The sequence below is a fragment of the Symphodus melops genome (assembly GCF_947650265.1).
Source record: "Symphodus melops genome assembly, chromosome: 2".
In the NCBI taxonomy this organism is placed as follows: Eukaryota; Metazoa; Chordata; class Actinopteri; order Labriformes; family Labridae; genus Symphodus; species Symphodus melops.
In genome coordinates, this window is record NC_136692.1 from 4,933,062 (window position 1) to 4,956,479 (window position 23,418).

General features: G+C 42.2%; 1 protein-coding gene across 1 annotated transcript in view; it reads right to left on the reverse strand.

Moving 5' to 3' along the window:
• Positions 1-260: 260 nt before the first annotated feature.
• The window catches only part of atf7ip (activating transcription factor 7 interacting protein), a 29,828-nt gene continuing 6,670 nt past the window's right edge, over positions 261-23,418 (reverse strand). The window contains exons 2-14 of the mRNA XM_079337255.1: positions 11,553-11,605; positions 10,161-10,676; positions 9,554-9,986; positions 9,196-9,368; positions 8,923-9,060; positions 8,724-8,795; positions 8,546-8,631; positions 6,917-6,978; positions 5,709-6,353; positions 1,970-2,071; positions 1,810-1,887; positions 1,495-1,568; positions 261-1,173 (exon numbers count right to left, since the gene is read on the reverse strand). Of these exons, the coding sequence (XP_079193381.1) occupies positions 721-1,173; positions 1,495-1,568; positions 1,810-1,887; positions 1,970-2,071; positions 5,709-6,353; positions 6,917-6,978; positions 8,546-8,631; positions 8,724-8,795; positions 8,923-9,060; positions 9,196-9,368; positions 9,554-9,986; positions 10,161-10,670 (2,826 nt within the window). The 5' untranslated portion in view covers positions 10,671-10,676; positions 11,553-11,605 and the 3' untranslated portion in view covers positions 261-720. The remainder of the gene's footprint in view (positions 1,174-1,494; positions 1,569-1,809; positions 1,888-1,969; positions 2,072-5,708; positions 6,354-6,916; positions 6,979-8,545; positions 8,632-8,723; positions 8,796-8,922; positions 9,061-9,195; positions 9,369-9,553; positions 9,987-10,160; positions 10,677-11,552; positions 11,606-23,418) is intronic.

Here is a 23,418-nt window from a genome sequence, read left to right on the forward strand (position 1 = left end):
AACATGCACCTTGGATTCATCTTCAATTTGTCTTTTATTTTCAGAATCTACATTAAAGATTTAACTCAAGAGGGAAATGGGGGCAGTTTTCCACTAACAGTATATTCTTAATGATCATGACAACAAGACACCAACTGAATTATCTATTTAAAGTAAAATTGTACCAACTGAATAAGTATTTGAACTGGTTAAACTGGGAAGTCTGTGGAACATTTAAGGAGGGAGACTGGAGGTGAAGCACACACTCAGTAAGTCAGGACTTTGATAAAACCTTTTATTGAGTTTTTGAAAGTCTGGTTGCCAGACAAAGCTTACAAAAGTTATCATTCAGTTTCTACCACACATTTATACATTTCTGTGCAATTCTGAGTTTACATGGATAATCCTGTCACTGATACTCAAGTCAAGCGAGAGCCCAGCAGCTCCTCCGAGTAACAGGAGTCAACAACATAAATATCTGACTTTGTAGAAGGGCAAAGTAATTCAATTATATACACAACAGTTTAAGTCACAAAAAAATACATTACATACATTAACCAGACAAATCCAACCGTTTGCCTCTTCGTTTCCCTAAATCTGTCAGAAGTCCACGTGTTACGCAGAGATATTTACAGTTACTGTAAGTGTTCAACGCACAATAATTGAGTTCCTAACACAAGAAAAGAAATCAAGAAAGTCATGAACTTTTGAATGCAAACACTATTTTCATTCCTTTACTTTTCAGCTCGAGTTTGAAGTGATGACGTTTGTGCACTGAGGTTCACAGAAGGAGCCAAAACGCCCGTAAATGTCTTTGGCTCTGACAGCAAAATGGTAAGTGGATCCGGACTGGAACTGAGTCAGTGTACAGGCCATGGGCAGAGGAAGGGCGTTGACCTCGCCGATCTTCTTCCAGTGCTGCTGCGCTGCGTTACTGCTCGAGTTGTCTTGATGGAAGGCATAAAGGTGATAACTGTCCACAGTGGCACAGGTCTGATCCGTTTCTGCCACGCACCAGGACAGCACAATCCCACCAGTCTGACTTGGCACAAGCTTCAGCTGAGGCTGCTGAGGAGGTGAGGTCCGCTCAGCCTCAGGGGGTAAGCGAGGAGGTGCGGGGGCAGCTGGGAGAGGGGGCAGGTTGGGGTTCCGAGATGGAGTACTCGGGGCGGTGCGGGATTTTACAGGAGAGTCCTATGAAAGAGAACATTGTGTTAGTTCTTTCATTCTCAGATGGGCTATTTCTTGAAATACCTCAAAAGCACAGGAATCAATCACATACAAAGTAGTTTGAGACGTTTTCTTTTAAATTAAAAACATTTTATCAACAGAGACAAATAAATGATCACTTTATAAATGGCTGTCGTTGGAAGCTTTTAAGAACACGTCAGACCCAGGACACTGGGCCGCTGGTAGCTTTAGAAGCAGTTTGTGAGCACAGAGCTTCACATCATCCTGGACAACTGAACTACAACATCTGTGCAAAATAATTGAACTGCACTTTTATAATCTTACCAGAGGGGGGCGGTGGTGGACTGTCAACTGAGGAGTGTTGGAGGCGATCTGGGGGGACGACCTCGCTCCTGCACCTGTGACATGAACCAGACAAAAATCAATAACTACAAAAGACTAACACAAAACATTGAAATACCTTTTTTCAAAAGAAGAGTTGAGGTTTTTTTTTTATTATTATTTAAATCATATTCGTTTAATAATCAAGCAGCAGAAGTTAACTCTCACAAACGTCATTCTTTTCATCACAATAAATATTGAACAGAAGCACACATTTGTCAGTTCATCTTTCATGATCAGAAAACGTGTAGGACTTACTTATGGGAATAGAGATGACCGGGGTGGGACGCTGGGAGGGAGACGGAGCTGCAGGAGCTGCATTCTTCACTCCTGTGACTGGAGAGAAAACAGTTCAACATCACACCAGCTGTCTTTTGAGAACAGTATGCGTCGAGGCAGAGTTGCTCTTCGTCCTTACCTTGAACATCATCGTCGTCCTCAGTGAGGTCGATCACAGAGCCTTTGGGTCGTCCTGCTGGAGGAGCTGCTTTGGATGGAGTGGCTCCTGAAGCTTGGTTGTCTGTGACAAAAAAAAAGTTGATATAAATGTTGAGATAACGTAAAGAAAAGAAAGGGATAGCAACACCTCACTCTAAACAAAGACCATGGAACAGGAAATACTATTTGAAAGATTTGAACTTGTTGTTTTTTTTAAATTAACAAAAGAAAGGAAAGTGATGATCAGGTGCTGAAGCAGGAACACTGGCTGCAACATCAACAACACTGTGACCAGCCCAACTCTCTGGCTGTGAATAATGACCCATCAGCTCACTGGGACATCACCTGCTTAATGATGAGGGGCTGGCCGTCTGTTACTTCCTGGTTCAACAGACATACAGTATGTGTTCTCACATGCTGCACGACCAGGTGAAGTCTGAACCTATTCAGAGCTGCAGTGAGTGTGAAAGATGTAAGAAGTGGTTTCATATTTCCTAACGATCACCGTTAGCTACGTGGTTCTCAAAAGGGATGATTTGATTTCAAATAGGCCTGATGTCCCTGTTTTTAGCCTCCTGGATGAAGAGTGTGTGTATGTGTGTGTTTTTCTACTCTGTGAGAATGTTTTATTTATTTATTTTTTTAAATTAGAGCTCTTGGATGTCTGAATCTGTGAGTTCTAGAGGAAGGATAAAAAAGATGTCCTCCAGGCAGTGTTTTGCCTCCTGCTAAGCCCCGCCCACCAAAATATGTTACATTGTTTAGTGACACAGAATAGATCTACAACCTCAGTTGTTCTATGTTGAAGTGCTGTCTTGTATCACAAGAATGCAGCAGCCATTATATCCTCCTAATGTTCCATTTCAGTGTGTAATGGTTTATTTTTTGTTTAGACCAGAGAAGGTAGGCGGTGTTACGGTACTACCACACGGCCATGTTGAACACAAAGAGCAAACAGTAAACCAGCAGGTGTTGCAGTGGTGGGAGTGGGCAAACCCTGGTTCACATATAATTGATTCTTTATTTCTAACAAGATTTATAACCAGAAATGTTGTAAAATTAAAATAAACATTGGTAATGGAGTTTAAAATGCAGAGAGGCTTAAGACTAGAGCTGCCAGCAGTCCACCCCAACGGTCTGTCAGACCATCATGTTTTTTATTGTTTGTGCTCAGAAGAACAAATAATTCATGTTTTCGTTGCAATAAATGAGGAAAAATACAACGTACTTTTCTCCACGTCTTCAATAAGAAACAATACAGAACTTTTAGTCTGTTATATTGTTGGCTATGTCAGGCTAAGCATTTGAATAAAAACACTGCAAAAAAGAAATCAACACTGAAATAATGAGGGGAAGCTTTTTTTTTTTATTGATTCTCCTCCTCCCGTTTTCTGTACCGGGATTTGTTACCCCAATATGGAGAAAATCATTGAACACAAACGTGAATGAATGAACAGGTTGTCACCAAACAACAACAACAACAACAACAAGGCTATCTGTGGGCAGGTCAAACTGTATTCAAAATTAACTGTATAGCTCGATAGCAGATGCAGTGGCGAACAAAAACAGATGAACAAAGGCCTGATCAGCACCTTGGAGAGCGCCGCGGCACCTAAAGCACACACTTGAAGCAAACGCGCTCAACCCTTATGGTGCACTTCCCACACACAAAGAGCTTGCATGCCTTGCAGGAGACAACGGTTTTATTTTGCTTGCAGTGGGTGTTGACCTGACAAGGCCTCCTTTTTGTCTCTGGCTCCTGTGGCTCCAGGACAGCCAATGACTGACTAGCGCTGACACGCATGTGTTCCTCTCGCAGTTCCTTTGCCAGCTGAAGTATGAAGTCCCTTCTGGAGATGGTGGACATGCTGCATGATGTGAAAAGGACATGGGCGTTGATCGCAGCCATGTCCAGAAGGTTATAGAAGACAGAGACGGGCCACCTTCGAGTCTTAACCTTTACTGTGTGTCGACGAAAGCGGCGCTGTGCTCTGATGGGGAACAGCTCCTCATCTACAGTGATGCATGCTCCAGGTTTGTAACAGTCAATGCTGTTGTTGACAAATCCACTCCACACATCGGATATCCTGGCAAATTTGTTCCCGAGCTGACGAGATCGCTTGTCTCGCTTCTTGTCAAAGCACAGGTAGCGCATGATTAGGCTGAAGTGGTTCCTCGTTATTGTGGTCCTGAAAAAAGCCAGTCCCCAATCCTCGGACCAAAAGCTCTGCAAAGCGACATTTTTGTTGAACACTCCTCTCACGTACAGAAGGGCTATGAAGGCTTTCAGCTCGGCAACAGAGAGATCCCATGATCTGTCCCTCTCAATGCGGTGCGCCTTTGCCACAGTGCAGTCCCGTATGTGCTGCAGCATTTGCATATCCACTAAGCACAGGAAAGCACTTAAAGCGTCCTCCACACTGAGCGCAGCGTGATCTGTGGGGCCAATGGATTCAGAGAGGACATTTTGGTACTGTTGTCTCCAAGCATTTCTGCCAGGCTGGATGGTTTTCCTGATGGTCCCATGATTCCCCTGCTCACATGTGCTCGGAACTGCATAACAGAAATAGTTGTACACGTGCCTAGTAAGACAGGCTACAAGATTTTCAAGATTTCACAAATTAAAAGCCATAAACATAATGCCTTGATTTATGGAGGAGCGCGAAAACAAAAATATCGACTTGGAGAGCTTGTATCGAGTTGGAAGCTTCAGGGCAGCGATGCAGAGGAACCATTTCAGGGAGATTGTGCACTACCTGCACTTTGACAAGAAACACCAGAGACTGCGGTGATGAAGCTGGTGGAGCCATACATGGGAAAGGGTCTAAATTTCACCAGGGACCCAGAAGATGCAGCCGAAGAACTGCAGCCTGGCTGGCACTGTCGACAAGGCCAGACGAGAGCTGCCACCTTCAGTCCAAGAGAGGGGAGAAGTTTTCCACAAAAACGCTGAAGCATGAGCGAGCCACCCTCACAGTTTATCAGCACAAACCCAAGAAGAGCACCTTGCACCCAACTGTCTCCAGTGGGAGTGAGGACAGGAGAGGAAGTGTTCCAGAGTTTGACATGCCCATAGATAACCTTGTTGTTGTTGTTGTTGTTGTTTACAGTTCGACCTGCATTGAGGGGGACAACCAGTTGTTCGTTCATTCATTCACTCATGTGTGTGCATGTGTGCGTTTTGCATGTCTTAGTCGTTCAATGATTTTCTCTGTCGGGGAAAAAATTATCCAGTTACAGAGAAGAGGAAGAGGAGGAGCAAAAAAAACAAACAAACTGGAGAGCAGTAGTAAAAACAAAATGCAAAACAAACTGAAACCTACAAATATTGTAAATTGCCACGAAACATTTAAAAGGTTGCCAATCCTGCTCTATATGCTCTGTGATGTTTTGTTTTTACATGAAAGTAAGTTGCATTCATCATAACTAATTGCTACATTAATTATTTGAGTTCTTCTGACAACAAACAATGAAATGACGTGTGATGGTCTGACAGACCGTTGTGGAGCTTGGAGGGGGGCTCGAGAACAGCCGGCAGTGCTAGTGTTAGGCCTCCCAACATTGAGCTACATTTCACATAAAAATGGTGAAAAAAGATAGTGATGGTGAATTCTGAGTTCTCTCAGACTGTTGGAATGACAGATAAAAACCTTTACCTCTAGATAGATGGACAAATACTTCATTAATCCCAAGACTTTGTAAATCAAAGTGTGACCTACCTGTCTTTGACGTCAGAGATGTCCCTTGTGGCGGTCCTGGAGCCGTCGACCCGGTTGCTGCGGGCCCAGAGGTTGCAGGTGAAGAGGCTGAAGACATGGCTCCTGCTACAGAGACAGACTGAGACGGTGTCCTGGCTGTTGTCACGGATACTCCTGCGTTAGGTGTCGTTATTCCTCCGGCCCCTCCCTGATAGACAGCACGAGCGAGAGAGATCTGGGTGGATGACATCTGACCTGTGGAGGCCTGCAGTGCTGGGACAGTTGCAACTGTTGATGCTGAAATTGGTGCCGTGGTGATGGCTGAAGCAGGCTTGATTATAAAAGTGGTGGTAGAAGTGGTCTTGGCCTTGTTGAGTGAGTTAGCTGCAGATAAAGAGGAGACGGGAATGTTGACCAGAGTTCCTGGCTGGCCATTAGCCATTGATAAAGGCAGTTGGATGAGGAGCGGCGGGCCAGAGGTCATCATGCCGCTCCCAGAGGCCGTCTTCAGCAGCAGGGTGCCCGTCGGACTCTGAGTGGTGATGCCAGCGGCCAAGTTGGAGGCAGCGTTAGCGGTGGAGGTGATCAGCTGCAGGATGGGGGCCTGTGTAACCATAGCAGTGGAGGTGGGTGTATGGACTGAAGCTGCAGTGGAGACCGGTTGAGCTGAAGAGGATGGATTTGATACGGAGGACAAAAAATATGGCTTTAATCAAAATGTAAAATTATTAGTCATGAAGATTTCAATAATCAGGTTTGTCCTTTAACCTTAACTCTGTGTTATTTTAGTCACCAAAATATGCCCAGAAGCAGCCAAGTCCTGATTATTCCCAAACTGTGTTAACAAAAGGTCATGGCAGTTAAAACCTGACCTTGCATGAAGGCAAGGCTGATGATTGTTCATTTGTCTGTTTTTCATAATAATCCCAGTTGGACTTACAGAAGTGTGTCTATCACAAGTGTATTTGATTTGATTTAAATGGTAGTAAGTGCTTGTTAATATGATCCTTTTATTGTCAGTGTTGGCCATTGAATAATTGTCCAGCAGCTCCGAGCAGCCTGACGGAACAACATCTTCACATTAAAGGCATGCAAACTGTGTGTGACCCAAAAAACTACAACGGACAGCTTTGTTGTTTAAAGATGAAACGGCTCATTCTCCCTGTCGGGATTCTAGAGAATGAAAAAACAAAGCCAACCTTAAGCGTTACAGACATCACGCTACTCACCGACTGTGCTGGACGAAGAAACCGTTTGGGCCTGCTTTACCTCCATGGACGTCCGGAGAGGCCTGTTTGGAAAGATTCCTAACACTTAGAGATGTGCATGCTTTAAGCTGTTCATGTCTACAACATGAAGACAACTGAGTGAGGTTATGAGGGGACATTTCACTTTATTCCATTTCTTACAGTCCTCATTGAACAAATTGTGGTGACATTTCCTCCTTCTAACTGAAGTCAATTTCTGAGTTATTAATAGAGCATTCATCAGTAAGTTAGTTAATAATTCAACATTTTAACTTAGGTCCCACTTCACATCTCCTTATGTACAATAGCCAGCTACTCATGTCCATTTTAACATGAAAAAAATAAATAAACATATGAAAGCGATATTTTAAACCCAATTATAACAACAGAAGAAAATGTTTGTGCATTTCCATGATGAGTAATGACAGTTGTCCCAGTATGCCTCTGTTTCTGTGTCAGACTGTCAAAGTAACCCTGCAGTTCTTGCATCATATTCTCGAAAAAAATCTGGTCTTCTCTTCACTCGCAGTATTTCATTGATAACGTCTCGAATCTCTCTCCAGGCATCACAAGACAGTGAAGGAAAGCGACGATCGATGTACATCCTTATAGTCTTTCTTAAGTTTGTGGGCAGTGCGTCCTTGCCCAATACTCCAACGTAATTGACCTTTGCGACCCAGTCACAGTAGATGTCATATGGCACTAAGTAGCGGAATAAGTAAGATGCAAATCGGTCAGACCGAGGAAACCCTGAGCTTCTCTTCGAGTTTTGGTAGAGCACGTTCTCCAAGTCGGACGAGATTGTGCGGAGCTTTATGTCTTCTCTGCATTTTCCTTCATTGAATTCTACCAGTTTATTTGCCATGGCAATGTTACGTGACATGAACTCTTCCTCCTCCATCTCCTCTTCATGTTTCTCCTTCTTGATAGACAGTACAGGGGCCTCACCAACAGAGGGCGCCACTCCCTCTCTGGGCACTTTAGGCTGCATCTCTAGTGCCTGCCGTCGCAGCTCACTGTTGGGAGGAGAGGTGCAGTTTTAACTACACTCTGCACTGCCCGAGAAAATGCTCAGGCTTCACATTGTAGAACGTCACAAGACTCAGGACCTGGACCCATGCAGGGTTACTTTGCAGATGCAAAATACTGGCCCGTGTGTTTGTTTAATTCAAACCAGGCTAAAGAAAATATGACGTTAAGTGTATCAAGAAAGTTTGATCCTGACCAGGGGAAACGGGACCCTGAAACTTGTTTTCCAAAGATTTATGGATTTGGAGTATGTAGGGTTTATTTTCTGGACATTAGTTTGAAATTCAGTCTCTGTGATTACAGAAAGCAACCTGGGACAACGTCAACGCAGAGGAGGTCTTTATGTACTGGTTTCAGTCCGGTATTGTCACGTTCATACAAAGGCCAAATTGTATTCACACAAAATAGCAAACTACCAACATGCTTCAATAGACTAATGCAAATTTTGAAAAACTTTGTAAATGTAAATACTTTGTCATAGGATCAAAAGGTCAAGTAAACGAGAGCTTCATGGAGGTGATTAAAATAAATACAAGAGAATGATGTGCACATCATTGCTAAATAAACAAGTGGCAGACTTACCGTTGAGCTTGAGGGTTGGTTGAAACCGGTAAAGTTTTGGCCGCGTTGACCGCAGCGGCAGCAGCAGCAGCAGCAGCAGCCAGGGCCTGTGAAGCACAACGCCATGCTGTCAGAAGATTTCGTCCAAAAACCCTCTACACACCAAGTTTTTGTGTGTCACACCAAGAGAAACATTTACCTCATTTTTCCTTTTGTTCTCCGACGCCTGATTGGCCTCTCCAAATTTCTTCGCTAGTCGTGCAATCTTGGCCTGAACAAACACACAAGACAGGAGGTTAATAAATATGTGTCTTGCTGACAGCGGCATATGACAACATGGGATTTGGTCTGTTCATTAAAAGCTCAATTTTTTCATTTTCATGTAACAATCTACTTACCTGGAGTGTGTTAATCGCAGTTTGGTGTTTAGTGGCACAGTCAATTTTGTCTACTCTGGTCTTCAGCTCTTCGAAATTTTTGTCGAAAATAGTCATTTCCAGGACTCTCAACCGCTCATCCACCAGCTGTTGCACAATCTGAGGAAGAATATCAGATTAAAAAAAAATAGTATAATGTTATAAAATGTACCAAAGCAGATTTGAGTTGGACTAACACTTTGGGGGAGGGGGGATATCGGGGGAGATATTGCAGCAATTTAGTAGCATACAAACCTTTTCTAGTTTATGGTGACCCGCAGCATTTGCAGTGATTTTAACTTCCAGTTGAGCCTCCAGCTCCTCACCCTCCATCTTGGGCCTCTTCCCCTCTCTTTTCACAGCTTGCCCAGGATTTTCGTCACCTTCTGATAATGTGCGCTTCAGTCCAGAGGTGGTCTCCTCTTTCACTGCTTAACATAAAGAAACCGATGCCGGTTATTAAGGAATTGGCCGTGATTCTTTAGTGCATAATTTTCTTTTTGGCACTATTCAGATTTTATCTACAGATATATTTCAGCTTTTATGTAATACCTTCAGACATCTGTTACAATGTATCAACTGCACAATCATCTAGAAGCTACCTGTGTCATACCTGTACTAGAGGGGGGAGTGGACGATGGCCGAGATGGCTTTGTGGATCCTTTTTTGTCCTCTACTTTCCCTGAGTCCAGCTCCATCTTTACTTCACTTGGTGAGCCTTTCTTCTTGTCCTCTTCTACATTTTTTTTCTCACATTTCACATCCTTTTCTTGTTTCGGTTGCACTGGAGAGGAGGATGCTGGATGAGATGAAGAAGGACAAGGAGGAGAGGAATCAGAAGTGGTAGACTTTGTGGAGGAAGCCTTTCCGTCCTTTATTTTGGCTTTGGGTGTCTCAGAGGTCTTGGTCTTTGTAGCGTCACTGTCTGTATCCATTGGTTCTGTACAGCCGGATACTGAAGGAGGCTCAGATACACTAGAATCCACACCTTGGGCAGAATCCTTTGCCAAATCCACAGCTGGGTCTTCTGTTGTAGTGACTTTCTCCTGTGGGAGAACATGATAAACCATTGATTTACCGAAAAAAATATTTGGAATTTTTCCAGATTTCAACAAGTTTCAAGTTTACAGTCTGAACAAATCCAGTTTTAATTCAGGTGTCTCTATAAAACATACAGGTAAGTGAACAACTGAGTATTCTGAGACATTTATTAGCTTTACCTTTTTCGTGATCACCTCATTGTCTTGCTTTTGCTTTTCCTTGGATTCTGTTGAAACAGATTCCTTTGATGAGGAGGATGAAGAGCCTTTCTTCTTCTCCCCTTCTTCCTCGTCCTGCTCCATCTTTTTCAGTTCAAAGTTTAGAGAGTGGAATGGTGATGTGGGAGTAGTGGGAGCATCCTTTGCTGTTGGACTTTGAGAAGAGGCAGGGGAAGGGGACAGGTTCAGGGACAGGGAAGGAGCAGGCGAGCTCAGAGAAGTGGGAGAGGAAGGCGATGCAGTTCGGGGTGAGTTCGAGGCCGAGACATTGTTTTGCTCCTTGTCTCCCAACTTTGGTCCATCCTCTTTGTGCATGCCGTTCATTAGAGGCGTCGAAGAGGTTTCCGACAAACCAGGAGTAGCTGTTATTAAAGTACTGTGAAGACTCTCCAGTTGCTGACGATCACTAATTTTCATGGTTTTCCTGGCACGGAAAATCTTCTTCTTTTCCTCTGCCACAACAACTTCCATTGCTGCCTGTGGAGTGACACGGAGGAGGAAGATGCATCAGAGGAGCATGACAACTCCTTCAAAAATCTGTGTGCACACAATGATACCTACAAGGGTTAATAGCAGTGTCTCTTCCGCTAATGTACCTATCCTTGACTTAACCAAGCTGCAGAGTGTCATAAAAACCACTAGGGGTCACTGTAGAGCCCTATGGCTTTCTTTGTTCTCTTCTAGAAGGTTCTTTTTGCACAGAGATCTGCAAACCCAAACCGTCACTCTTCAACAGCCTGATACTTCACCCAAAAATGTTAACTCATAATCACAACTGAGACCAGCAGGAACTTACACCCTGATCACACATGCTTGTGTCTTTCCTTGCTGCTCTAAAAGCCGTGTGGATTCTGCTCAGAAAAACAAAAAGCCAAAGTCAGCTTGAACAGCTCGACCAAATCTCTTTTCCTGATTTTCTCATTGACCATGGATTTCACGTTAACCCGATACAGAGAACAGGAAGAACTCGGAAGTTAACAACAGCAGCAACCAAACCTCTCTCCCATCCCCCCACATTCCTATTGGTTCAGCACTCAGCGAATCAGAGCGACTGGGCCCTGTTGGCAGCAGTACAGAGGCAATGCACAACATGAGGGATTTTTCCGTAAGTAGTACTGATTGTTGCAAACAAGGTATTGTTGAGGCTAGTTCTCTCATGTTAAACTCAAATGTGATGATTAATCACTTTTACTGAAGTTAAAAAACAGTACAGGATTTCATGTGTGCTGCAGGGGACTGTTTAGCTGCAGTAAAAAAAAACTTTTTACATTCATAAGCAAACAAGAACCGGGCTGTGACATATTGAGGCTCGTGTAGTGTAAACACTAAATAAATGATCTAGGAATAACTCACCTTTAGGCAGAAAGGATCCTGTTCATGGATTTACCACAGAGTCCTTCGACAACCTGTGAAAAAGAACATGGTTGACTTTAGTGAGTTAGCTTTGAGTAGTGTATTTCCTTGCTTCAAACTAAGAGGGAAGTATCAGCCGTGTGTGAAATCAGCAGACCAAGCAAATCAAAAGTGTAGCCAGAAATGTAGCTCGTCCAAATTCAGCACCTACTCGCTCTATCCCTTGAGCGATGACGTAGCCATCTGTTTCTCAAAGAAATACTTATTTTTGGTGTCACTGATTATTTATTTAAACTGGTGAAGCGTTCATGTTGATGACTATTGCATGGATTGACCATATCAAGAATTGACATAAGCACTGCACATCTTACGGGTAAAACAATCATTCGAACACAAAGAGCTAGTGTACATCACATGATATTGTTTACAAAGTGTTACAATACTCAAACATCTCTGCTAACAAAACCATATAATGCCTTTTATGTTATTCCATGGTCCCGAAGAGGAAATCATAAGGTTTTATTATTTCTAATTGTCCTCTTTTAAACAACAAAAGGAGAACACCAAGCATCACAACATACCACATGACTTGTAAGGTATTTGCAGGCTGGACTGCAGACTATAGAACTCAGTAACATGCGTGACATGCTAACCAAAGCACGCACAAAGGTGAAGACGAAAAAGGTTCAAACAGGAAAACGTCCAGAACAATGGACAGAGAGAGGCGTAGAACTGCAGGATAAAGGCTTTCATCACTTCACCAAGCCATACTTGAATGAATGTTAGCATAGCAACGTGCTGCAACGGGGGAGGGGGTGTTTTTTTTAGCTGTCAATGTCAACAGGTCTGAGATCTGTCCGCTGTCACACCTTTAACGTTACACATCTGTGTACAGATACATCGGTCTGTTCATGTCTGTGGAGGACTTCAAATCTCATCTGGGAAAAACAGTTAGCCTCTTCAGTGTTAAACTCTGAAATGTGGTCAAGTCTTTTTGTGTTTACTGTTGTTGATCTTTGGGCCTTCAGCTGACAGAATTTTCTGAAGGGGTTTGTTTAATTTAACTGTTTGTGTTTGGTTGGCAAAGCAGTCGCATGTGTGTGAAAGGGAGCGACAGTCACTTAGGCTGATGTGGACTAAGAGTGTACTTGACGCTGTAAAGCTGAGCAGCTCACTGAGAGAGATGGCGCACACTGTCAGCTATTCCTACTCTATGTTCATATCAGCAAGCATGCTTCCTGTGCTAAAAATACTAATCATATTGTTCTGCATAATTGATCTAAATTAAACCTGAGAGAAAAATCTCTGATAAAAGAGTGAGCATGAACAAATAAAGAGCGGGTTGGATTGCGAGCACTTTCACTGGTACAGCTCACATTCCAATATTATAGCTACTGCGCAGAGCACATTATCCCCCTCCCCCCATCCTACGGCCTCATTTGCTGCGCCTGGATTCTGTGCTCAACTCAAAATGGCCGATAGCTCTGCTGTTTTTTGGCCAGAGTGTGTTCTCAGTAGCTAGCTGAGCAGGATCCACTATCACAAGGATGAAGTTGCAGCACCACCTGACTTTTCTTTTAACTGATAAGCCTGAGGCAAGTAGAAATACTTAACTTAATGCAGAAAAAAATAACACTTTTAATGAAAATGTACAAAAAAAGTGAAACAAGCTGCATTTGATCAATATCCAAACATACATGCTTATATTGTGTACGACAGGTAAACCCTGGCTGTCATTATTGTGCTTGGCTAAAACATGAGCGGTTGTGTCTCAGTCATATTTTTACAGTGTTCTAAGTTTATCAGCTCGTCATTACAAACAGAGCTACCAGCAGTAAGTTCTCAGTTAAACCAGGCTCAGACAATGTGTCAGTCGAACATGCAAACACTGGGTGTGTTCGAAGACAATAAGACAAATCTAATCTGCAGAATAAAAAAACTCTTTGACGTCTTTGAAGTAAAAGAAGTCTTGTCATGATGGTGTGTTTTTTTTAACAAAAGCTTTCTTACAAACATAAAGCATTTGAAGGAGGAGACTTTGACAGGTTTCAGCCTTTTCTCTCTGCGTGTGAAAAATGTGTTCTACCCTGACGATGAAATAGTTTCTTGTCTTTGAACTTGAATGTAAATGCAATCCGCTCTTTAAATATCAGCTTAACAGGCTGTTGAGCTGATGCTCAGTTGTCTGCAAACGTATTAACTCTTCCAAACGGGGGAAGCAAGTCTCTGGACAGCAGTGTCACTAGGATGTCAGTCCTGCAGCAGGAGGGGTCAAGTTCAAGTCTCTTAGGAAAGGGCTGCTTGGTGTGTTCAGATGAACATCAACACTTCCTGATTTTAAACTTAAACGTTGATCAAATAACATAAAGAACATGACATTGCTCAAACTACACCTCATATCTCCTATACTTGATACCTGTAAATACAAGGTACTTATGTTAAATGTATTTAAGTGCTGGTACAAATTCAAATGTCTTTATTGGATTAAAATCAGACATTTAAACGATAATCCATTTTCGTTATCTTAACCATCGTCAACGTCCTGCTACAATAGCATTTAACAATAAAAAGCTGCAACCAATTTTAATGAAAATATCCACACTGGCAGTGAACAGTAGAACTGTTAGTAGAATGCAGAGCTGAAACCAAATCAAAGAAAACCCATATTGCAGGTCCCCTACACCACTTTAAACCCACATAGATACTTCTATAGTTACGCATGTTTGGGTTGATGAGGAGCTGCACATCAAGGAGCGATCTATTCAAGATTTCCATCAGAACAGTTCAGACATACAGTGGAAATTGCATACAGAACACTGTTTTACTGCTTTCACACATGCACAAAACGCCTGAAGTTTTTGGGTGAACACAAACGTGGACTTTTTTTTACAATTGATTATCAAGTGGAGATAACCTCTGCTGGTGAGAGTCAGAAAGAGAACTGCTAGGTAACGAAACTCAAAGTATATGCTATATGGCTGGTGAATAAATCTAGTAATATCTTCGATAAAGATAGCCGATACCAATAGTCACTGGATATGAAAATATCAGGCGATATTAACAGCATAATATCCTGCTGTGATGTCACTAGAGTGGGGCTCTAGTGACATCACAGCAGGATATTATCAGGAAAATTCAACTCGAGCTAGAAGGGTTCTTTCTGGGGAGGCTGGTGGTGACATAGAGCATAGGCTGGAGGCATGCTACCAGTACAATCTCCACCCATGTTATTAAAGCGTTTCGTTTGTTTGCCAGTATGCTCTTCTATGCTCTCCTGTTGATAACGTCATTTAGTCAAACTATGAAAAGAATTGGTATAAAAGGTAAATATTCTCTTTGCAGTGTCCAATAGGACTTTATTGCTTTATGTGCAACTTCCATGTGGTTACGTTATGTCTTTTCTTAGGACAACATCTGACCCCTCGCCCACTGTGAGGGGCAAGTGTGAACAAGCAGATCAGGAGCATTTAATGGGCAGTCCTCTTGGAATTCTCACAAAATACTTTAGAGTGCATATGACGTTTTGATCAACCATAAAACTTCACTGACACGCATGATAGCAATTGTGCATTAATATGGATGAATGTGAGCATGCAATTATTAATATGCAGCATAACAGTGCTGCGTTAAGTTAGAGTCAAGTCAACAACTACTGTCACAGAGTCAAATGATTTAAATTTGACCAGAGCTCAACTGTGTTTAAAAACATGCATACTGCTGCTTTTAGCATAGTGTTGGTGACTAGCTATGTAGACAGTAGCTTCTCGACGTGTTTTGAGTGAATGCTTCTGTTGTATAACAACACACCTATCTAAACACTAAACCAACCCTCTACCTCAATCAGCAAAGGTCCCAGTAAAAGTATCAAAAGCTAAGCTCGAGTAGAGTGTGAAGTTACAATAAATAAAAGCTGAGCTAGATTGAAATGATAAGAGAGAAATGTAAAACATGCTTTAAAAACAAAGAGATGTCCACCTTTACCACGATGTGTGGGATTGAGGCCTCCATGTATCTGTTGATTGTGGGAGCAGGGAACAGCTTACAGGCCAGCAGGAGAACATGAAAGAAAGGAGGAGGGACTAGTAGGACTAGTCCATCCTGCTCCTATCAGGGGGAGGTATTAGAAAGGGCATGTGACCTACATGAGTCTTAAATGGATATTTTTTAAACCCTTGCAAAAAAACTTCTGACGCAGAAATCTGCTATGATGCATCAGATGAAACAAACAAAAAAAGCCACTCATGTGTCTATCTCTGACATGACAACTTTTAACTGAAGGACATATTTGCAGATGTCCCAAAAACATGCAAATCACATGTGGAGTCTAAAACTTTGAGTACAGCGTGGTGATTACCATATCAACCCTTAGCTAGCAGCGCACAGACAGAGGGGAAGTACACTGCACCGACTGTTGCCTAGCAACACCCATCCCCCAACACTAGCACAAAATAGTCCACAGTATGGAAAGCTACAGCAGCCTCGGACTATACCATTCTGACACAGGAAAGGGGGGGGGGGGTTTCTTGTTTATGACAAAGACAGCTAAATGATTAAAAAAATGTCAAGGACATGTGTGTAACACAGAAGTGCTCCCATAATGCACTGCGTGACTTTAGCTGTTAGAGCTTTAATGTTGAGAGGTCAGCACAAACTGACTTGAAGTTTCGAAGTGTCTTTTATTAAAGCAATTATTTAAAGATTTATTGTGTGTGCTCATATCGTCATCACAGTCCCAGGATAAACAAAATAAGAAAGCCTGATATTTCTCTTTAATTTATATTGCTCCATCTGGCTTCTCAACTGAACCAGGTTTGATCTGAACTGCATACAGAAATATGATCAACAGAGGTACGTTATGAAAGAAACTGAACATTTGCTGCCATCGAGCTAAGAACGAGTTGAGCCTCAGCCTTCTATCCCTCTAATGGCCCGACCACTGAGGACTGCAGAGGTTTGTGAAGGATGTGAAACGATCTCATGTATCAGCTCACTTACAGATCATGATAAAAGCTAACAACGCAACACTAATACAGTCTATTAGACTTTCTAAAACTTAATGTAGGAGCTAATTAGTTGTTTTTTTCTTCGAGGCTTTGACTGACAGGACCTGTTAACAGACTGTAAAAAAGCACACACCCAGAGAGACAATTCCCCATCCTGTCCCACCTACATGAACGTCTCTAACTTGATCACAACTGTTCATGCTAACCACTATAATCTAGGTCTGACCTTTGAATGTAGAAAAGATATGAAAAAAGGTAACTTGAGATAAATTCAACAGGAATAAACCAAAACATCTCTCGGGCGGCAGAGTTTCTCATTGAAAGAGCCAGAGGAAAGGTCACACTGAAAGGGGAGGAGCCTGGTTCATACCATTTCACTCAAAAACCAAGATCATTAAAAAAAAAAACCCTACTTTAGAACAACAAATTTGATCATGTTTTTCATGAAAAAATAACCAGCAAAACACAAAAAAGCAAAGAATTAAATGAAGCTGCTAGTATCATGATAAAGCAGCATAACTTGCTCTGAAGACAAGGTCTAGCTAGCGGCGCACAGCCAGCGCTAAATTGCACACCCAGAGCACACTCAGTCTGGAGGGAGCTGCACCCACCCTCCCCCTTCTCTCTCTCACTCTCTCACTCTCCTTACACACACACACACACACACACACACACAGTCTGTCTCTGGAACAGTCTCTCCAAGTCAAACATGAACTGAACCATTCTGGTTGAGGGGGGAAGTGGGGGTGGGGCGAAAAAAAACAAAAGAAACCTAAACTAAGAATCTTTTAACAATTGTTTGGAAATGTGCTTTTAACCCACAACCTTTAAGAGGTTGAGGGTTGTTTTCATATATTTTCAAACAAATAGTGCGTCGACCGCAGAGCTTTCTCAGGTGTTTATTTTCATTAATTATTTACAGCTATTTTTAATAAGCAAAGAAAGCAGTTTTTCAGAAGACACGAAGTGTGTATTATAATTAACTACGAATACAGCAATTAAAAATGTAAACATCCTTTTCTTAGTAAAACATTTAGAAATGTCCTCTCTTTATCAATCATTTTTCACTTTTACAAGTTAAAAACTCGCTTTTTTTGAGTCTCAGTCCAATGCTAGCTACAACCTGCAAGAAAAATAGAGCACAGCATTACTGAGTGATCAGGCTCTTTCCGCCCACCCTCCCCCACAGCAGGGAGAGCTGCTGCTAAACGGACTGAACCATTCAGAAAGAGGGGTGTTCCTGTGCTCAAAAGGGACAAAGAAATACCACCTGAGCATAACTACTTCCCTTTTTTTTAAGTTTGCACCAATGGATTATTTTCCAAAATGCTTAAATTGAACTGTCATGATAACCCTAGCTTAGGTTTCAGATAGAGAAGTGTAGTGTAAGAGAGGCATTGGGCAGGAATTTTAACTTGCAATAAGAGTTAATTGTATATTAGCAACATTCACCTGTCTCTGGTGTGCAAGTAAGTAGTACCTTGCTGTGTGTTCTTTAACCAGCTCCCTTTTCTGCTAGTGCAGAAGCACAAAATGGCCACCAGCGGGGCTGCGAGCAGCATGCCGAGCACAGGCATGAGCAGAGCCTCTGACAAACTCCGCCTACTGAAAAAGAAGTACAGTCTATCTGCAGAAATCTCCATACTCACGCATGGCTTTAGAGGGAATACTGAACAGAAGCTCATTATAATGCTACTTCAAATGTTATATCCATAAGTCATAGTTTGACATCAGAATCCTGCTTTAGTGTGACTGTTGTTGTGAAGAGCCCTTGTCTTCTTGTCACTGTGTGTAGATTTGATCGAGCCCATCAGATCCATTCTTTCCTCTCTAGAGTACAAAGATGTACTGATATAGATATATATACTAGCTATCAGTCTAGATAACTGGGTTAAAAATAACGCTTTTTTTCTCCAGGCTGCTGCTAGAGCTTCAGCCGCATGCCGGTAAACCCGACACTCATCTGTGTCTAAGTCTCAGTCTCAGTCACAGAGGGAGCTGATGGTCTTCATTTATTATCAACCAAACTCTAAAAGAAGTTATCTATCTTACACATATTTTCAACGGAGCCTTAATACGACGTGGGGTTAAAAAAAAAAAACAGCCAGTGAGAGCATAGGCTGCATTCCAACATTACTCTGCGCACAGTGCGTGGTCTTCCCCTCCCCCACCCTCACTGCCTGCATCTGGATTCACTGGAACTCAAAATGGCCACCTGGTCTGCTGTGCGCAGCTACACAGAGCCTTTACAGACTGTTATATCTTGTATTCCACATATCATGTTACAGCAGGAACATGTCTCTCAAAACATTTCCGATGTGCATTTTTCTTACAAACACGTTTATCATCGAACTTTATTAAGGTTAAAAATGGAAGAACATTCTGCACGGCTCTTAAATATTAAGTAGCTTGTTTAATGTGAATCTTTAACCAACCCAGCTTTCAGTCAGTTTTAACTACAACATAAACGCCATCCCAGCCGCTCGATGTGTACACCATTAAAAGGCTGTATGAAGGTCCTGTTTGGAACATTGACTCCCTTTCATTATTGCTGGTCTCTTTGCACACTTGCTTAACTGGTCAGGCAAATCTGGAGACATACAGCACAACATACTGTCCTGTCCTGTCTCCATCGATACTCCCTACCTGACTGATATTCTGTCTGTAATATTCAGCTCCTCTGACTGAAAGACTCCAAACCAAGAACTATGGTGGGCTCTGGACTGATCCCTGACTGTTAACAGTGTGAACATACGCAAACTGCAATGAGATCAGTGTGATCTGATCACATTACGTGGTCGTCTGCAGTGTGCATAGTACACCTTGTTTTTGATTCCTAGGCTACATGAAATGGCAGGTTTGTAAGTAAATCAGCACAACGATTATGATGAATGTTCAGAGAGGAATAACTTACACAGAGCTTTATACTTCTGATCAGTTCACCTTGGCGCATGTACAGGGCCCTTCTTGTTAAGATATTGGGTGTTTCTTTATGAAATGTGCAAGGTCAAGTTTCTAATCACAGTGCCAAGACATGCTCAGTGAGGCAGAGAAAAAAACTCTGAATTGTCCAGAACTTAGCTCCATTTCCTCGTATGTGTCAATGTGCTGTTCTGATTTTGACATGTGAAAGAGAGCGAGGATGTGAAGATGTGAGCACTTAAACAAGGCTTCAATATGCTTGTGAAGTGGAAATGCTCACATTGCACAGTTCTACCATTCTCATCAACAGTATGTAGAAAACAGAGAGCCATTAATAAGACATCATACACCATCTATTGGGTTTTTAATGTTTTCCTGTATTTTTCTTATTTTTTAAACAGGGAAGAGGGCAAATGGCTGAGTTACTCCAAGTCACAGCTGATAAGGAATCGTTCCTGGTCTATGTTTTTTACTGCTTTAAACAAATCTAACTTGAAGACTTTTCTTCACATAGAGCCAAAATATTATTAGTTTAGGCCAAGACGAGATGTATGTAACGCTTCTGTTTTAACTATTAAAACAGATTATTACATAATGTCAAAGCTGACTGAAAACCTCAAAGAAATGCTAAAATACATGTCTCTTAGCTTACCATTGCTCAAACTGTACGCGTGATTTGTTTGAGTCTCTGTTCATTCAATGACAGGAGACTAGCAAGGGTTGGACAGAAAGAAAAAAGGGAAGAAAAATAGGGAGGGGGGTGGAGGTGGATAAAACCGGGAGTTGCCATGTGAATCAAGCAAGCACATGGTGATTACTCTTTAGCCATGCGCAGCGGAGGAAAGCTCATTTCATGGCTACAAAAATGCTAAATGTTGACCAGCAGAGTGTATAATCCAAGCAAATACCAAGTGCAATGTAAATACAGTCTACACTCGGCTCCCTGACGTCATGGTGATAATATCACTTTTGGTTAATGACAGGACTAAATCATATACATGCAGTTGCTTCCTCCTCTATCAAGTAAAATTGTGAAAGTGTGGCACTCTCTTTTGAGTAACTACAGTTTGAGTCAGATCGTATAAGCTATAGCTAGCACACAGTCTGAACTGAAGTCCCAAGTCTCACAGAGAGCGCTGACACCCATCCCCCACACAAGCAGTCTGCCCCAGTCTGGAGTTTTACAGCCAAGCATGGACTAAACCATTGCAGCAGAGGGGGGGTTTCACCAACAAGCGAGGCAGCTCGTGAGATAGAAGACTAATTCTAAGCTCTCTAAATAAGTCATGCTCCGTAGTTGGAAGCTCAACAGTAAATCAGACATTGCAAAAAGGATAATAATTAAGGGGAATAATTGTTCTCCTTTTTTTGAAGAGAGAACTGTGGCCTTGACAGCGCATTGAGCTCTCCTTGAGCTGTTAGATCAATTTTTTTTTATATCTCTGGTTTATGTATAAAAACTTTCCATTTCTTGAAATATTCATACGGAAAAAAAATCCTCGTTTATATTAAAATGAAAATGTTTTTCTTCCTTCTCTGCCAAAAACACAGATATCATATGTGAAAAGAACAACAAAATAAAATGTAAAAATGGGATTATTTCACTGTAGAGATACTGGCCAATAAAGCAGCTGCCACTTGAGCTTAATGATGAATTTGTCAACAACCTAGCCAACCCGACACTTGCCCCTCCCCCACCCGTTTCCCTCTGATAGATTGCTTGCAGTAAACGGTACAGCACAAAATGGCTGATACTCCACGCAGTCACAGCAAAAAGATCCCAACTCAGCAGACTACTGAGTTATGCCTGTACCTCACTACTGAAAATAATTGTGCTACTTTGTTCTCTTGAAACCATACAATTTCTAAAGACCCATAAGTTAAAAAAAAAGTAAAGACCTTTCCGGTTTCGCTGGTTTTCTGAAGGACAAATTATTTAAAAGCTAATCGCTTACAGAAGACAAAAGGAGCTGACTTTTCTTCTTCCTTTATACTTTAAAATATATTTGTCTTGGATATTTGAGGAGCTTTTGAAACGTCATTGCTGCACTAACATTTAAGTTTAGAGTTTTAAAACCCAACTGGTTTTTAAAACAGCAGATAATCATTTCCGAGCAGCCTCGAGTTGGGAACTCCCCTGCAAATGTCGGGAAAGGGGAATCGGACGGATTATCCTGAAGTCTGAGTCAAGCTTGACCCTCTACTGCAACCACAGAGTACCCTGGTTGCCTGCTTTAGGCACCATGTAAGCTGCAGGCACTGGTTCTCTCAAAAAAAGTGCGTACACTAGACAGTTAACCTGTTTCTGTACCGTTTGATTTAAATGGCTGAGGCTAACTGCACATTTCTGGATAGTCCCTGCCTGTGTTCCATCAGCGCCACAGTTCAGCACCACCACAAGGCGAGCACCCTGCCAAAACTGACCTAGTGGGTCCGCCAGGTTTCTGCTGGCACTCTACAGGGACTGATCACTGCACTTTCTGCGGAAACAGGAGCATTAACTAGAGTAGCGAGGGACCATGGCTAGTACGGAATATGCATTTAAATAAATAAATCTTAACGTTTAAAGTTGTACAACGGGCTGTAGGCGCTAACAGTCTAATTTGACCTCGTAAGATCTCGTAATATTAATGTATTTTGTAAATCAACATGGTTCTTTGACTTCTCGCTACAACGTTGGCAAGGAATCTCACAGTGTTATGGAATAAAGCTGAAGAAAACCACAGCAAAATTAATTAATGGTAATTAAATTAATATCAACTACATTACTTGATATGCTATTTATGTGATATTTTCGTCATTTGGTGTTTTTGTCTCCAATATGAATGTCACAGAGGCGTAATGGGGACCAAGTGATCCCCCTTCTTTAGTGTCATCTAAAGCCCCATTTCCACTAAGCGGTCCGGGATGGATCGGTACAGTTTGATACGGTTTGGTTCTTTAAAGTCTGATCCAGTTTGTGTTTCCACAGCCAACCGTGCCATTTCTGGTTGGCGGCTTATAAGCCGGATGCCGATAGCCGCATCAGCTTCGTAATATCGTTAAATCAAAGCAGCTAATTGCTAAAAGCTAGCCCGCTAATAAATTCAACAAAGGAGAATAACGCGACACGGTAAACAAAGACATACAGCTATTTATCTGCTTTATTAGTGTTTCCTCCATATGCATTTAGCAGCGGCGGTGCGCCGTACCTGAAATATGACCGCCGTTGCTGATTTTTATGTGCTAATTTTATGTAAACGAAAGTAGAGGAGAAATTATTTAATAGTGTTTTGCGCTACGGACGCTTGACATCAGAACTGTGCATTGGCATGTGGCTCTTTGTTACAAATACAGCTGAAAAAACAATCGACAATCGGGGTTGTGTTTGTCTTTTAATGCCGCTGTCGTAGGGGATCAACGGACTGCAGTGTTTAGCTCTACCTTTTAGGGTCGGATCGATATTCTTGATACCCCGACGGGAAGGATCCCAAAAAGGTGGACGGTACAGGTTGGTAGTTTGGGAATCTTTCCCAAACGCCACAGAACCGTGCCGTACAGAGACAAACCTAACTGAACCGCTTGGTGGAAACGGGGCTAAAGGTAGTAAAGGAGACGGTATCAGCTGAGCCGGTCTAAGAGCGCAGCTTTGCGTGTGGGTCCGTCTGAATGTGCGGTATGTGGAGCTTCCCCTGTGCAGTGTTTCTTCAACGCAAAAACGCAACGTCAACTCACTGACTGGATCATCACAAGGTAGCGAAATATGTACAAAGATGCAAGGCCTGGCTATTGTCTTATATTTTTAACTTTACAATGTCACTTCTCCCTCAATGATCAATCAAAATCAAGAAGAATTTGGCCAGTCTTTAAAAAGGCAATTAGAAAATTAGCATTGGACCTACCGTATCTAGAGATTGAGTTTTTGCAGTTTCTTGGGGATTTTGACGTTTGAGTTCTGTACA